General features: G+C 35.6%; 1 protein-coding gene across 1 annotated transcript; it reads left to right on the top strand.

Annotated features, from left to right (window-relative positions):
• The first annotated feature begins 3,740 nt into the window (after nucleotides 1-3,740).
• Nucleotides 3,741-8,807, top strand: LOC149231075 (wax ester synthase/diacylglycerol acyltransferase 11-like). Its single transcript, XM_089376192.1, has 7 exons — nucleotides 3,741-4,022; nucleotides 5,418-5,996; nucleotides 6,686-6,758; nucleotides 6,938-7,074; nucleotides 7,177-7,389; nucleotides 7,470-7,607; nucleotides 8,112-8,807. The coding sequence occupies exons 1-7, from the start codon at nucleotides 3,819-3,821 to the stop codon at nucleotides 8,244-8,246; spliced, it is 1,479 nt and encodes a 492-aa protein (XP_089232318.1). The 5' UTR covers nucleotides 3,741-3,818; the 3' UTR covers nucleotides 8,247-8,807.
• Nucleotides 8,808-14,747: the final 5,940 nt, after the last annotated feature.

The raw sequence follows: 14,747 nt of genomic DNA on the forward strand, positions 1-14,747 counted from the left end.
ATATTGATTTCCTCGGGATTCATGTAATAGATGGACATATACAAATGCAGCCTCATGTTCTGACAAAGCTTGTTGAGTTTCCCGATGAACTTAAAGACACCAAAATGATTCAGAGATTTTTGGGGGTTTTAAATTACATCCATAAATACATTCCCATGCTATCCGAAAAAACTGCTCCTATCAAAAAGCATTTGAAATCAGGTTGGTCTAGCCAAGCCACTGCAACAATCAAAAATATCAAAGAAGAATGTAAATCCCTTCCAAAATTGTAGCCCCCGGGAGATGGATTGTTAATCATACAAATAGATGCTTTAGATGAATTTTGGGCAGCTATTCTTTTTGAAAAGAAGGAGGAAAATAAAGAAGAAGAACTATGTGCCTATGCATCACGAGAATTTCTCCCCAACCAAAAGAATTATTTTGCTGCTGAAAAAGAAACTCTTGCAATATTTAATGGCATTCAGAAATTTGAATTGTATCTTGTGCCAATAAAATTTTTGATTAGGACTGACTCAATGAATTTTAAATATTTTCTGTCAGCAAAATTATCAAGACAAATGGCAAGAGGAAGACTATTAGCATGGCAAATCTGGTTCCAGCAATATGATTTTGATGTAGAATGGATTCCTGGAAATTCTAACTATATTGCTGATACTCTTACCAAGGAAATGAATAAAGCTCATAGAATCGGTCGTAGAAAGAAAGAATTCAGAGGAAGCATTTTTGATATTCCAGATCAGCCAGATAATTTTGTCACTCTCGCAAAGAGATTCAAAATTCTTGAAAAACATGTTGAAGATCTTTGTCTTGAAATAAAGAAGGTAGTTGGACTTAGGCTTCGAAGAAACCAGTGGATTCAGAAATGTCAAGCCTGGCAATCAAAGAATATTGGCACACTTCTTGGATTGGATCCTGAATTGGTAAAAGTATACTCTTTACCAAATATGAAAGTCAAATTATATTTTAGAACTCTTGATGATCTATGGTCCATACAGTATACACAATCTATGATTTGGGTTTTACAGATTTTAAATTATTATCAGATGATTGGTTGTATTGATTTTGCACTTGAAATCTTTACAAGTGCTAAGATGATGGACCTTGATGATATTAATATCAAGATAGAAGTTGGAAAGTTTTTACAGTCCTTAAGAATCCCAGATCTATTTGAAGAATTGGAAGCATCATATTTACAAAGAAGAGATGTAGATTATATGCACTCAGATACTTTTCCTCAGTATGAAATCTTCGAGCCATTTGCAGATTGGGAAATAAAGGACGGATATTGCAAGAAGAAACATGTTGAAAGACAATCTCGATGTGTAGAAATAACTCAGCATTATATCAAAATCTTTTCGACACCATGGGATTTTCAAAGCCCAAAAATCAGAAATGCTATTGATCCAAATCCTTTTTCACAGGTTTTTGCAAACTGGTTTTTAGAAAGTTCCACCTTTGCAGAAAACAGAGATGAAGTGAATAGATTTTTGGGATGGTTAAAAGAATTTCCCATGCAAAAGTTAGTTGAAAAAATCCACATCATTAAAAAACTAACAGAATTACAAGGGAAGCATCCTGTTTTGAAATTTTTTGTGAACCAAAAAGCATTAATCACAGTTGGAGTAAGTTCAGGAAATTGGACAGCAGACACTATATGTTTGATCAGCTTGTTACTATCAACCAGGGTATGCACAACATTCAATTTTGAGTTTGGATGGCAAGAAAAAGAAGGCGTAAGTGATCACTGCAAAATCTGGGTACAACACACAATAGAGACAACAACCAGCATGTTCTAGATATTCAAATGGGAATTATTGGATGGAATAGAGCTACCAGTACAACAGATGACAGCCTTCTCGAAAGCTCATAAAGATTCCTTTTTGGACATAGAGATAAATCCTATGTCTTATATCAGTAGATGGAGAAAAAGAGATGAGCCATTCAAGTTACCCTACCAAAGCCATCATGCCTACAAAGATCGAATAAAGTTGGAAGTTGGACAGTTCTCTAAAGAAGCTACAGCATCTACATCAACAACATCTTCAAAAGGAAAGGACATTTTGTTTTTAGATGTATACCAAGATGCTCAAGACCCCACCGAGCCGAACTATGAAGAAAAATATCTAAAGATAATGGAGGAACCATATCTGCAAAAGAATCAATCTTCTAACGAATTCGATGATTATGACTCAGACCACAGCCCTATGGGACCATGGTGATAGTCCTTAGATTCCTTGTAAATAGTTGAAAGTTTGAATTATTGTATTGAGTGTGCTTTTGAATTATTGTACTGGAGTATTGAGTAGACACTGTCGGACTATGGAAATGCTGACAGGACCCTCAATTATTTCCACTTTGTGTCATGTCTAGGTAAAAGTAGATTCTTTAGGAAGTCTATAAAATGAGAAATCGGCAAAAGAGAAGCCCATATTGTTGGACTGAGTGCTTCTAAACTCTGAGATTTCTTGTTTCATATTGTAATGCTCTGTAAGTTTTTCCTTTTGAGTTAATAAAAGCTTCGCGCACCTTTTTACTCTAAGTTGAGTTGTTCGCTTGATATCTTCTTCTAAGTATCAGCAAGGCTACAAGGGAGGCGTTCGTAAAGCTGCTGAGAGAAGCACCAGAGAAGAGGCCGAGTTGCAGTAGACGCGCGTAGCAAGTGCTAGAAGATACCATCTCAAGGAACCACTTTGCTGAACAGTAAGAGCTTCTCGATCTTTTATCTATTTAGATACACTTATTTGACACCGTAATTGCCCAAACCAAAAAAAAGGAAGAAAGAAAAAAATGAGATGCAATGACTATTTACATTGACTGGAAACAACCAAAAATACCATAGCCAAGTAGAATCAAGTTTTTCTTTGAACTTTTTTATTTGTTGTAATCACTCTATAAGGTTTTGGAGGTTTTTTTTGTTTTTAGTGAAGTTGGTTTCAAATTCTATAAAAATTTAAGAATTCCTCTAAGAACTCCTCGGAATTACAAATAATTTGATATAGTTCTAATTCGGCAAAAGGTTGAAATCATTTATATATTTAAAAACAAAGACAACAAGATTTCACCAAAATCCAGCCAAAATCTCCGAACATAGAATAATTAAAATACACCTAATTTGATTTTTAAATGACTTTGAAAATGGATTTAAACCCACAGAATTTCAATTTTGATAACTAAATACGCCTTCGTCTCTTCATAGGGCTACATGGACTTACCTATATTGTTTTTTACTCTCGTCATTTCGGATAGCATTGAGTCTTCAGCACTAGACTTGTGCCATAAGAATCTAGTTTTCGTGATCGGCCACAGGGGCTTTCTTCGTGGGTTGCTTGTGCCCCATCCAACGATATATTTATATCAAAACTATGGAAATTGATGGCGGGATATCTGTTACAGTGTGCCGACAACCTGCGTTTGGAAGATTACAAACCCATGCAAAATTTCATACCACCAATGCGACGTTCTCCATTTCCGTTCCGATGGTAACAATAACAATATTATTCGGTTGACATTGTCAATTTCGATAGGAACAAGAACATTATTCCTGCGTAGTTTCACCTAACATGTGCAGTTTTCCTTTGTTGTTTATCTAACATTATCAGTTTTCCAAACCCTACAAGAAATCCAAACTTCCATGCCACTATCGTGCCAACCCTTCACGTGCCCTTTGATCCAGGGGATCACGAATATAGCATTTCTATATATAGAGTTCACAAGAGACAATCAGCCATGATAGCTACCTTTCGCATTCAGTGAGCAGTTCATTTTGAATTTCGACTCTGTCATTTTGTTTTCTATTGTCGCAGGCAGAAAATCTTCTTATGAATATGTGCAAAAGTGGCCATGAAATGGAAGAACAGGGGCAGCCAGTAAGTCTTATAAGCCAGGCTCTCAGCAGCTCGCTCATGTCTCTCTATGTACACGTTGTACTCGAATTTGAAGAACCCATAGCAGAAATCTCTCGCTACACGAAAGCCCTCTCCGACGCCTCCTTGCACAGGAACCCACTTTTCTCTTCTATATTGGTGATAATCGCTTTCCTCTTCCTTTCTTTTTCGGTTTGATTTTCACAATTGTAATAGTGGCAGTTAGCAGGGAACTTAAAAGGAATCGATTAGATTTGAACATGACCTTTTCATCGGCAGCATGGCTGAAGCGAGAGGTTCAACCGAACTGACCCTTACGACTAATTTTCCCCTCCTCTTTGGATAACTTTGCTGCTCAATAATTCCATACTTGCAGAACATTTAGTGCTGTCCATAAGATTTTGAAATATTCAAAAATTTATTTAATTTAAACATGATCTTTTGATCAGTAGTATAGCTGAAGCTGGAAGTTTAACCGAAATTGCAGGTTTTAGTACACTTCCAAACAGAGTGTAGGTTAGTCTACTTGATAGATTTCCAACCAGGTGAGTGTGAAAATCCAATACCTTCTCTCAAATTCAAATTAGGGAATTGAACCTCTGCCAAAGCTTTGATACCATGTTGAGGTTTTCCCTTACACCAAAACCAGAAGGCTTTAGTAAACTTCCAAACCATTATCATTACCTTTTTGAGTAGTCTAGGGTGGATCCTGCAGTGGCTATTAGTCCAATTGATCTGCTATTAGTCCAAGTGATGGATACCCAATGAAGTGAGTGTGAAAATCCAACACTACCTACTCTCATTACACAGGGCCAATAACTTGACAAGTACTTCAACCAACTGAGCTACCAATCAAAACTATCATAATTTTAGAACATGCTATTATTGTCAATCTGATTTTGAAAAAATCAAAAATCAATTATTTTTTAACATAACTTTTTCATCCATTACTCTACCCTTACAATTAATTTCCCTCCTCCTCTTTCCATAACTTTATAATCAATAGTTCTTTAATTTGAGAACATATTGTTATTATCGGTAAGATATTAAAATATTTATAAAATCTACTATCAATATAAAAATAGCATACTGAAACCTTCAAACATAACCATTATAAAATCTACCATCAATATAAAATCAGCATACTGAAACCTTCAAACATAACCGTTATCTGACATAACCGCTATAAAATTTACAATCAATATAAAGATAGCATAGATAGCATACTGAAACCTTCAAACATAACCGCAATCTGTTATAATGTTGTAATTTTTATGATGAATAATCTTTTCACTTGAAAATATATTGCTATTGTCATTCAAATTTTGAAATATTCATATAATCTGCGATGAACCTAAAAATAGTCACTGTAAACCTTGGAACTTAACAGTTGTAATGTTGTACTTTCCTGGCCTGGAGTTTTTTTTAGTCTAAACGTAACAGTGATCTGTTATAATGCTGTACTTTCACATGGCTTCGAGATTTTTTCTGTTATAAGGCTGTACTTTCACATGGCTTGGAGATTTTTGACATTATTGTTTGTTTATTTTGCAGAAGGAGGATGCACGGGGAGTGTTAAGGTGGCAGAAAACAACAGTGAACATCGATAACCACACATTTAGTCCAGAGTTCCCACCGGGGGAAGAATCATACGACACCTGGGTTGATGACTATATCGCTAAATTATCCCTGAGGCCTTTCGATCAGTCACGTCCCCTGTGGGAGGTCCACTTCTTGAATTATAGAACAAGCAAGGCCGGAGCCACCATGGTTTTGAGGGTCCATCATGCCCTCGGAGATGGGATTTCCTTCATGTCTGTGTTATTTGCTATTGCCACCAGAGCTGACAATCCCGCTCTCCTACCGACCTTTCCTGCTGCCAAGCATAGGACTAAACCCAGTCGGCCCGGCATTGGCCTATCTAAATTTTTTCACGGGATATGGCATGTGATGCTGGTAATATGGTACACAACGGTTGATGTGATAAGCTCTTCACTGAGAATGACAGGATCGATTAACGATAGCAACTTGCCAATTCGAGGGCCTCCTGGAGTCGAATATATGCCTCTTGCTCTTTCATCTGCTTTGTTTCAGCTGGAAGATATCAAGGAAATTAAGAAATCTATAGGAGGGGTATGTGATGACTGTAAGGTTAACATGAATAATTAATTTAGATGTATGTATATTAGTTATTATAGGTTTATTTAATGTTTTAAATTTGTTAGGTGGTTTATGTAAATTTGATTTTGTCAAGTTATGGTTGGTTTTGATTCTTTTGTCTTTATAAAGGATACATTGGAGATGAATGTTATGGGAAAAAAACCATGAATTCTGGTAAATATGGAGGTAGAGAACTTATGATAACTTGACCTAGTTAAATTTACTGAACTACTCTATATATATGGTTGTAGTCTAAAGAGGCTTCAAATTTGTTGAGAAAATCATGGAAATTTGGATATGATTTTTTTTCTATATATATGGTTGTAGTCTAAAGAGGCTTCAAATTTGCTGAGAAAATCATGGAAATTTGGATATGATTTTTATAAAATTAGGCAGAAATTCTTGTAAATCTAGGTTACAGCTGTTAATCTATTTTGAATTATTAGGGAGTTTTTGATAGTGCTGAATTCATTTTCACCATCAAAAATTTAATTCAAACACTGGTGCTACTAGATTTTTTTGAAAAAAACAATGTGCAGATTCCAACCCTTTTTAACAGTGCAGGCAAACTTGCCCGCTCAGTAGACACTGCCATAGATAATGTGTGAGAAAGGGCATATATGCAAGGAAAGAATTTTAATTATCTTTAATTTGGTCTACAGACAGTGAATGATGTGATAACAGGAATTATTTTCTATGGAATGCAACGCTACTTGCAGATTAGCCTGTCAGCTGGTATGTCATCCCAGCCTGTGGTTCATACTTAGTACTCTGGTCATTCCCATTGCTTCACATTTCATTCTCATGGCAACTGCCTTGCTGTCTTAATAACATTATTATACCATGTTTTATTTCTAATGATCATCAATGAGCAATACTAATCTTTACGGTTCATGGATTACCTTTGGACGCAGTTCATGGAGAACACAGTTTACAAGATGCTTTTGAAAAGAGATTGGAGATGCCAAAGGACGCTGTTATTAAACAAATGAAGAAATCAAAACTCACAGCGCTATGTTTGATAAACATGAGATCAATGGCTGGATTGGAGGTCCTGCGTTAAACAAACCCATCACAAATGAAATATGTTTATTCATTCAGCTTTGATTAGATGCCCATATTTTGAGATCTTATGACGACCTAAATTGTGCAGACAATAGAAGATATGATGAAACCAAAAGCTCAAGTGCCCTGGGGAAATCATTTTGGTTTCTTGCCTTTGCGGGTGCCTACAGCAGGAAAGCTTGATCATCCCCTGGAGTTTGTGAGAAGGGCAAAGCGTGACCTAGACAGGCATAAGATTTCTTTAGGTGTTTTCATCAATGCCAAAATAATGACATGGCTATCAAGGTTTAAAGGGCCACAGGTACGATTCAATCCCTGGTCGATTGCCATAAACTCATGGATTTTAAACGTGATTGTTTCCTAATAATCAGCATGATACAGGCAATTGCTAGATCTTTATACAACACCATGGCCAATACAACGATGGGGATAACAAATATGATTGGCCCATCAGAGGAGATAGCAATTGGGGGGACGCCAGTAAAAAGCTTTTACTACTTTGCTTCTGGTGCACCTCAAGTGAGTAAACCAGTTGCTTTAAGTCTTATTTTTATTTATTTTTACTTGGAATGAAATCAAACCATTGTGGTGGGCAAATATCCCTGAACTTATGGTCATTGCAGATTTGGGATATTCAGGAATCTGACTGTTTAGAAGTTAATGGTTTGGCATCTTTCTTGATGGTGGGATTGAAGGATATTTTCATAATTTGCAATCTATATAAAAATGTTAAATAAATATTAAACACTAAAAATACTAGATAAATATTAAACACTATACATGAAATTAATGATTAAGTGATTGAGTGCACATCATGTTCATTGTATATTATTTGATGACTTTATTCTTATTTAATAAACAATTGTAAAAAAAGTAAACCCATTAATGACTTAATGCATAGTGATTAATAGTTGGTTGTATTTATTGAAATGAAACTGTTTGAAAAACTAACTTTATATAACCATTGTATCGAAATTTTAAAAAAGGGGTTTTTATATAACCTTTGAATTTGTTTCTATGTAGGCGCTGGGCGTGTCTATTGTGAGCTATAAGGGTGGTGTTGTATTGCAAGTTCATGCACAAAAGGCTTACGTCGACGCAAAAATGCTGTGCAAATGTTTCATAGAGGCTTTTGAGGAAATTAAAAAAGCCGCTTAGAAACAAGCGAAAATGGAAATAATGAACATAATAATTAAGGTAAACATGGAAATAATGGCTTGTTTCGAGTGGGGGTGAAGTAAAAATGATCTCGACCTTAATTTCAGATGGAAGAATTGCGTGGGTGGAACTTGGAAATATCAATAACAATGCATTTTGGATATGTCAATATTGGCGTGACTCAGAAATTGATTCCATTACACTGGTAAATTTGAAGATGCATTTTGGGTCTTGGTGTGACTCAGAAATTAATTCCATCTACATACTTGCAGATTTGAAAAAAGTGGGATAAAGCGACGATGCAAAATTATAACACAAATTTGATATGTGGATATCCTTGGTCTCAAATACCATAAATATCTCATGAACAATTAGAGTTCCCCTCCAGTGAAATTCCTTACCCCGTTTACAATTCCAGTTGAATATAGTTCTTTGTCCTTTTATTCCCTAACTGTCATATGTCGTACAGTATATATTATATGTACCATCATATAATATATGTTGTACATATATGTACCATCATAATTTCAAGACTGGTCTCTAGTAAGTGTTCGAATTTTTTCAAACCTTCATAAATATTTCAATTCATTTGTGAATAAGTGTGAACTTTAACATGTGTGGATGTTTCTTATTGGAGCTCTAGACCTTGACCCTTTCAGTGATGCAAAATAGAAAATTTTATTATGGCGCTATAAATCCGAATTCTACAAAGTACACAAACAATAATATTATTATGGAAATGAAGTGAACTTAAACAAAGCTTTGCGATGGCAAAAGGCAATATTATTTTAATGTTATCACATTTTATATCAAAATAGTTCATATATACATGATAAAAGAAAAAAAAAAAATTGGCACTTCCATATGAGTGACAACTTTGAATGGCTATTTATTTCATAAACAACCAATACCTCCAACATATAGTGTGTACTCTTGAACGTGATCACATTTTATATCAAAATAGCTAATGTATACATGATAAAAAGCTTTGATACTTGCCTATATGCAGTAACAACTCTGAATGGTTATCGTTTCTTAACTAGTAGATCCACCATATAATGTGCATTAGGTTTACCTTTTTGCTTGATGTGGCAATCTCATCTGTCTTCTTGCTTTAGATTGTGCATTATTATTATAATTCATCTTCTCATTTATTCTCGTAGCAATGTTTTCCTAGTTTAAGGTTGATCACATATTCATTGGTGACAATATTTTCATTGAATTTGTTCAAGGTTGATGATATCGTGGCAACGTTTTCCTTTCTTGAGGTTGACGATAAATTCATAATGGAGAAAATGTTTTCATGGTTCAAGGTTGGTGATATCGTGGCAATATTTTCCTGGTTTGAGGTTGATGATATATTCAAATGGTGACAATGTTTTCATGGTTTAATGTGGGTCATATATTTATAGATGATGCAGCTATGGCATATACTTTAAAAATGTCCCATTGGTATATGAAAAGACAATGGAAATACTAACTACTTCTTAACTATCTGTTTTCGAATATATAGTCTAATTGTGTACTCGACACGCTTCAAAAATTGAATGTAAACCTTTTAACATGAATTGCAATTGGAATATTTGATTGGAAAGAGCCATTTACAATAATCTCCTTGGGATTCGATAGAAATTTTGAGGGCTATGGATGATTCGACTTAGCCTCCATGTACAACCTCTTAATAGTTCGACCTTAAACACCCTATCTTCGTGTAAAACTTGAGTTATTCAGAGCATCGATCTAGATCGAACAGTTCAGGTTTGGCACAAATTTCCAATGCTTAATGTCCTAACTTATTGCTAGTCATTCCACTCAATTTTGTTGGCGCTATTGGCACAAATTTCCAATGCTTAATGTCCTAACTTATTGCTAGTCATTCCACTCAATTTTCTTGGCGCTGTGTGAGAGCTTGGTATCGTATGTTCATGGTGTATGAAAGTCCACTTTGGCCCAGCCATAACCTGTATTGCATGAGGTTTTGTGGTATTAATGGTGACACCCTGCGTTTTGCTGTACTTCCACTTGCAATTGATTATTTGGAGGATGCCAATTTTCTCGTATGGCTTGAGCCTTCGTCTTCGTCTGTTCTTTCTATGAGATTTCGGTTAGTGAAAGAAGAGGTGTGATCGAACTTGCATTGCATGCAGTGTTAGATGATTGTGGCGATCAGTTGAAGCAATCGACTCTTACAATTGATATTCTAGTTTCTAATGGATGTTGAGACTGTCAAGAATTTGGCTTCCTACATAAGAGCTAAACTCATACAATTGACCAACATTTTTCCTGTCCCTTTGTAATGTCTGCATGGTATGGTAATTGGTGATTGAAGGCTATGTGCACAGCCTTCTCCCCATTCATCATCCCATTTCCTGAATGAATGAAAGAAAAAAAAGTCAAACACAACCTTACTTACCGAGTTGTATTCTCATAGTGATTGGACTATAATGAAATACAAGAAGTCGAGATGTGGCTTCTTGCATTTCTCCCCATGTATTTGCCTGATGTGAAGACAATATATAGTATCGGAAGCACAGACCCAAAACTGTGTGGATGTGTTTTGAAGAGAAAATGTGATGGTATGAAGTGATTTCGATGACCTTAGCATTCCGCCTGCGTGCGCATATTGAAATGGAGTTCCATTTCAATATGCGCACGCAGGCGGAATGCTAAGGTCATCGAAATCACTTAAAGACGAAAAAAGAAAATTGGAATTGGGTTATTTTTTTCTCAATAAATTTGAGGAAAAGAAACAGTGCTGGAATATTGTTTTTTATAATGGAAATAAATTCAATACTATCAATTTTTATTTTTTTTACTGTGAAAATTTTTCTTGAAACGCCCTGAATCTAAAAACTTAACAATTATAACCCATTTCCCAAAATTCCTTACCAAAAATTCTATTGTTTTCCGGCCAAATTTGAAGCCATACTTTGGACTTGTCATTGGAAGTTGCAACAGTGGTCCGTTGTAAATATTAATGGTCAATGGCAAAACCTACCTCAATTGACTTATTATTAAAGCTCGAGGCTCTATCACATGAACAGTATTGTTGGTTTTGTCGGTTTTTTCGTGGATTGTTAGCAATGGTTCGAGGGCTCTATAACACGGTATTCTTGGTTTTGTCGTGGATTGTTGGCCATGTTTTGATGGCAGTCGCGATGGTTTTTTGCGGTTTGTATTCTTGGTTTTGTCCTGGATTGTTGGCCATGTTTTGATGGCAGTTGCGATGACCGTTTGCAGTTTAGTTGGGAGTTTAGTTGGTGTTTATATATATTCATATCGACAGGTTTTCTATTGTGGAATAGGATTTTTCTAAATATATGGCGGATAGGTTTTCTATTTTTGGAGTAAAATTTTTCTAGGTTTTCTGGTTTTCCTTACCAAAAATTCTATTGTTTTCCGGCCAAATTTGAAGCCATGCTTTGGACTTGTCGTTGGAAGTTGCAACAGTGGTCCGTTGTAAATATTAATTGTCAATGGCAAAACCTACCTCAATTGACTTATTATTAAAGCTCGAGGCTCTATCACATGAACAGTATGGTTGGTTTTGTCGGTTTTTCGTGGATTGTTAGCGATGGTTCGAGGGCTCTATAACACGGTATTATTGGTTTTGTCGTGGATTGTTGGCCATGTTTTGATGGCAGTCGCGATGGTTTTTTGCGGTTTGTATTCTTGGTTTTGTCCTGGATTGTTGGCCATGTTTTGATGGCAGTTGTGATGGCCGTTTGCAGTTTAGTTGGGAGTTTAGTTGGTGTTTATATATATTCATATCGACAGGTTTTCTATTGTGGAATAGGATTTTTCTAAATATTAGGCGGATAGGTTTTCTATTTTTGGAGTAAGATTTTTCTGGGTTTTCTGGTTTTCCTTACCAAAAATTCTATTGTTTTCCGGCCAAATTTGAAGCCATACTTTGGACTTGTCGTTGGAAGTTGCAACAGTGGTCCGTTGTAAATATTAATTGTCAATGGCAAAACCTACCTCAATTGACTTATTATTAAAGCTCGAGGCTCTATCACATGAACAGTATGGTTGGTTTTGTCGGTTTTTTCGTGGATTGTTAGCGATGGTTCGAGGGCTATATAACACGGTATTCTTGGTTTTGTCGTGGATTGTTGGCCATGCTTTGATGGCAGTAGCGATGGTTTTTTGCGGTTTGTATTCTTGGTTTTGTCCTGGATTGTTGGCCATGTTTTGATGGCAGTTGCGATGGCCGTTTGCAGTTTAGTTGGTGTTTATATATATTCATATCGACAGGTTTTCTATTGTGGAATAGGATTTTTCTAAATATTAGGCGGATAGGTTTTCTATTTTTGGAGTAAGATTTTTCTAGGTTTTCTGTTTTGGAGTAAGATTTTTCTAATTATAATTTTGCCCTGGATTGTTGGGCATGTTTTGATGGAAGTCGCGATGGTTGTTTGCAGTTTAGTTGGGAGTTTAGTTGGTGTATATATATATTCAAGTGGACAGGTTTTCTGTTTTGGAATATGATTTTTGTTGGGAATTTTCTGGTAAATTCCAAATCAAAACAAAAAATCTGATAAGATAACAATGCAAAATCTGAACAGAGAACAATGCTTTATTTTTCTTTAGGATCTTAACACAAAAAAAAATTATGAGCATACAGAGTTTTACACATACAAATAAAACTTGTATTCATTATGTGTAAAATAAAACTTGTATTCATTAATAAAATGCCTGATACAAAATAAGATCTTCTTCCTGCAATACAAAGATTACACCAGTTCCAAAAGGAATTTACTCTTTGCAACAACAAAAAAAAATACTCGTTTCACAATAAAAATTCAACACTGTTGTGTAAAATTTTTATTTACATTGCTGCATTACATTCCATATGCTCTCAAAAGAAACATTACATATTCAACCAACAAAAATTAACATCCATACGGTGCTGCGTATCTTCTCATTACATTTCATATGCAATGAACAACATCTCAAAAATTCACACTGCTGTGTAATTTTTGTTTCTCTTCTTGGATGTTGCTGCGTTCTTCCTTTTTTTTTACATTACATTACAAAAAAAATGCAACAACTACATAAAAATTACATATATGTTTTTACTTCTTCCGTAAAAAAAAACTACACCCATACTCCCGTGGAAAATATAAAACATTAAAATTAAAAACTTACCTACATTTACGATCATAGTAAATTGCATTAAATTACTTTCCTGACAAGTTGGCGGTCAAACGAAACTTTTACTCCACGCAAGGTTCATGGATCAATGGCAGAGACCTGTACAGCAACTTGGTTTCAGTCGGACGGTGGACAGCGTTGAATTCAATTGGACGGATATCGCTTGCCCAAACAAAACGAACGTTACGTCCCGATGAAAAGCTGTTTTGAAAAACGTACTGGGGACACGCGTCAAATGGTGATTGTATCGGGGGCGTTTGAGAGAATACCACCAACTTGTGAAAAGCGGTGCGATAAAGACAAGCAGTTTTCCGGAATAGTTTTACGGTCGTCGTTTAATGGTCACTGCAGTTGGAATTACAATTTCAACACTCCCCTTTAATTTCAACTGCTGGGTTATCAGTCATACCCAAACATTTCCTCAAAAATTCAAAGATTTTCTAGTCCAATGGCTTTTTCAAAATGTCTGCAACCTGTTCCTGAGTCCTGCAATGTTTTAAAACAATTTCTCCATTGTTTACTAATTCCCTGATATAATGAAACCTTGTGTCAATGTGTTTCGTTCTCTTATGAAACACCGAATTCTTGGATAATGCAATAGCTGAGCTGTTGTCACAAAAAATCAGTGTTCCTTTTGCCTGCTCTTGGCCTAAGCTCCTTAACATTCTTCTCATCCAAATTGCTTGACATGTTGCTGTTGTAGCTGCCACATATTCTGCCTCTGCTGTAGACAATGCTACAATAGGTTGTTTCTTAGAAGCCCATGAAATGGCTCCCGAATCCATGTGAAAGACATAACCGGAAGTGCTTTTCCGATCATCTACACTTCCAGCCCAATCAATATTAGTGTATCCAATTAAACTGAAAATTCTAAAGTAGTATATAAAATTCCAAACCATTTAGTACCTTTAACATACCTCAGAATCCTTTTTGTTGCCTGCCAATGTGCTTCCTTTGGCCTCTCCATGAATCTAGAAATTAAACTAACAGCAAACATTATATCCGGCCTAGTTGCAGTCAAATACATGAGGCTGCCAACTATGCTCTTATACAAGCTAGGATCAAAATCCTTGATGTTGTCCTCTTTGCTGAGTTTTAATCCCATCACTGTGGGAGTAATTGTTGCCTTGTTGTCCTGCATGTTAAATCTTGCCAACACTTCATTAACATATTTTGCTTGTGAAATAAAAATCCCATTTTCATTTTGATCTACTTCTATTCCTAAGAAGTATCTCAGCAAACCCATGTCAGTCATTTCAAATTCTTTTTTCATGACCGTTTTGAAACTTTCAATAAGGCAATCATCATTACCTGTGAAAATAACATCATCAACATATAACACAA

This window comes from Pinus tabuliformis, chromosome J (genome assembly GCF_031772625.1).
Source record: "Pinus tabuliformis cultivar Carrire ecotype Pingquan chromosome J, CPIR1, whole genome shotgun sequence".
NCBI classification, from domain to species: Eukaryota; Viridiplantae; Streptophyta; class Pinopsida; order Pinales; family Pinaceae; genus Pinus; species Pinus tabuliformis.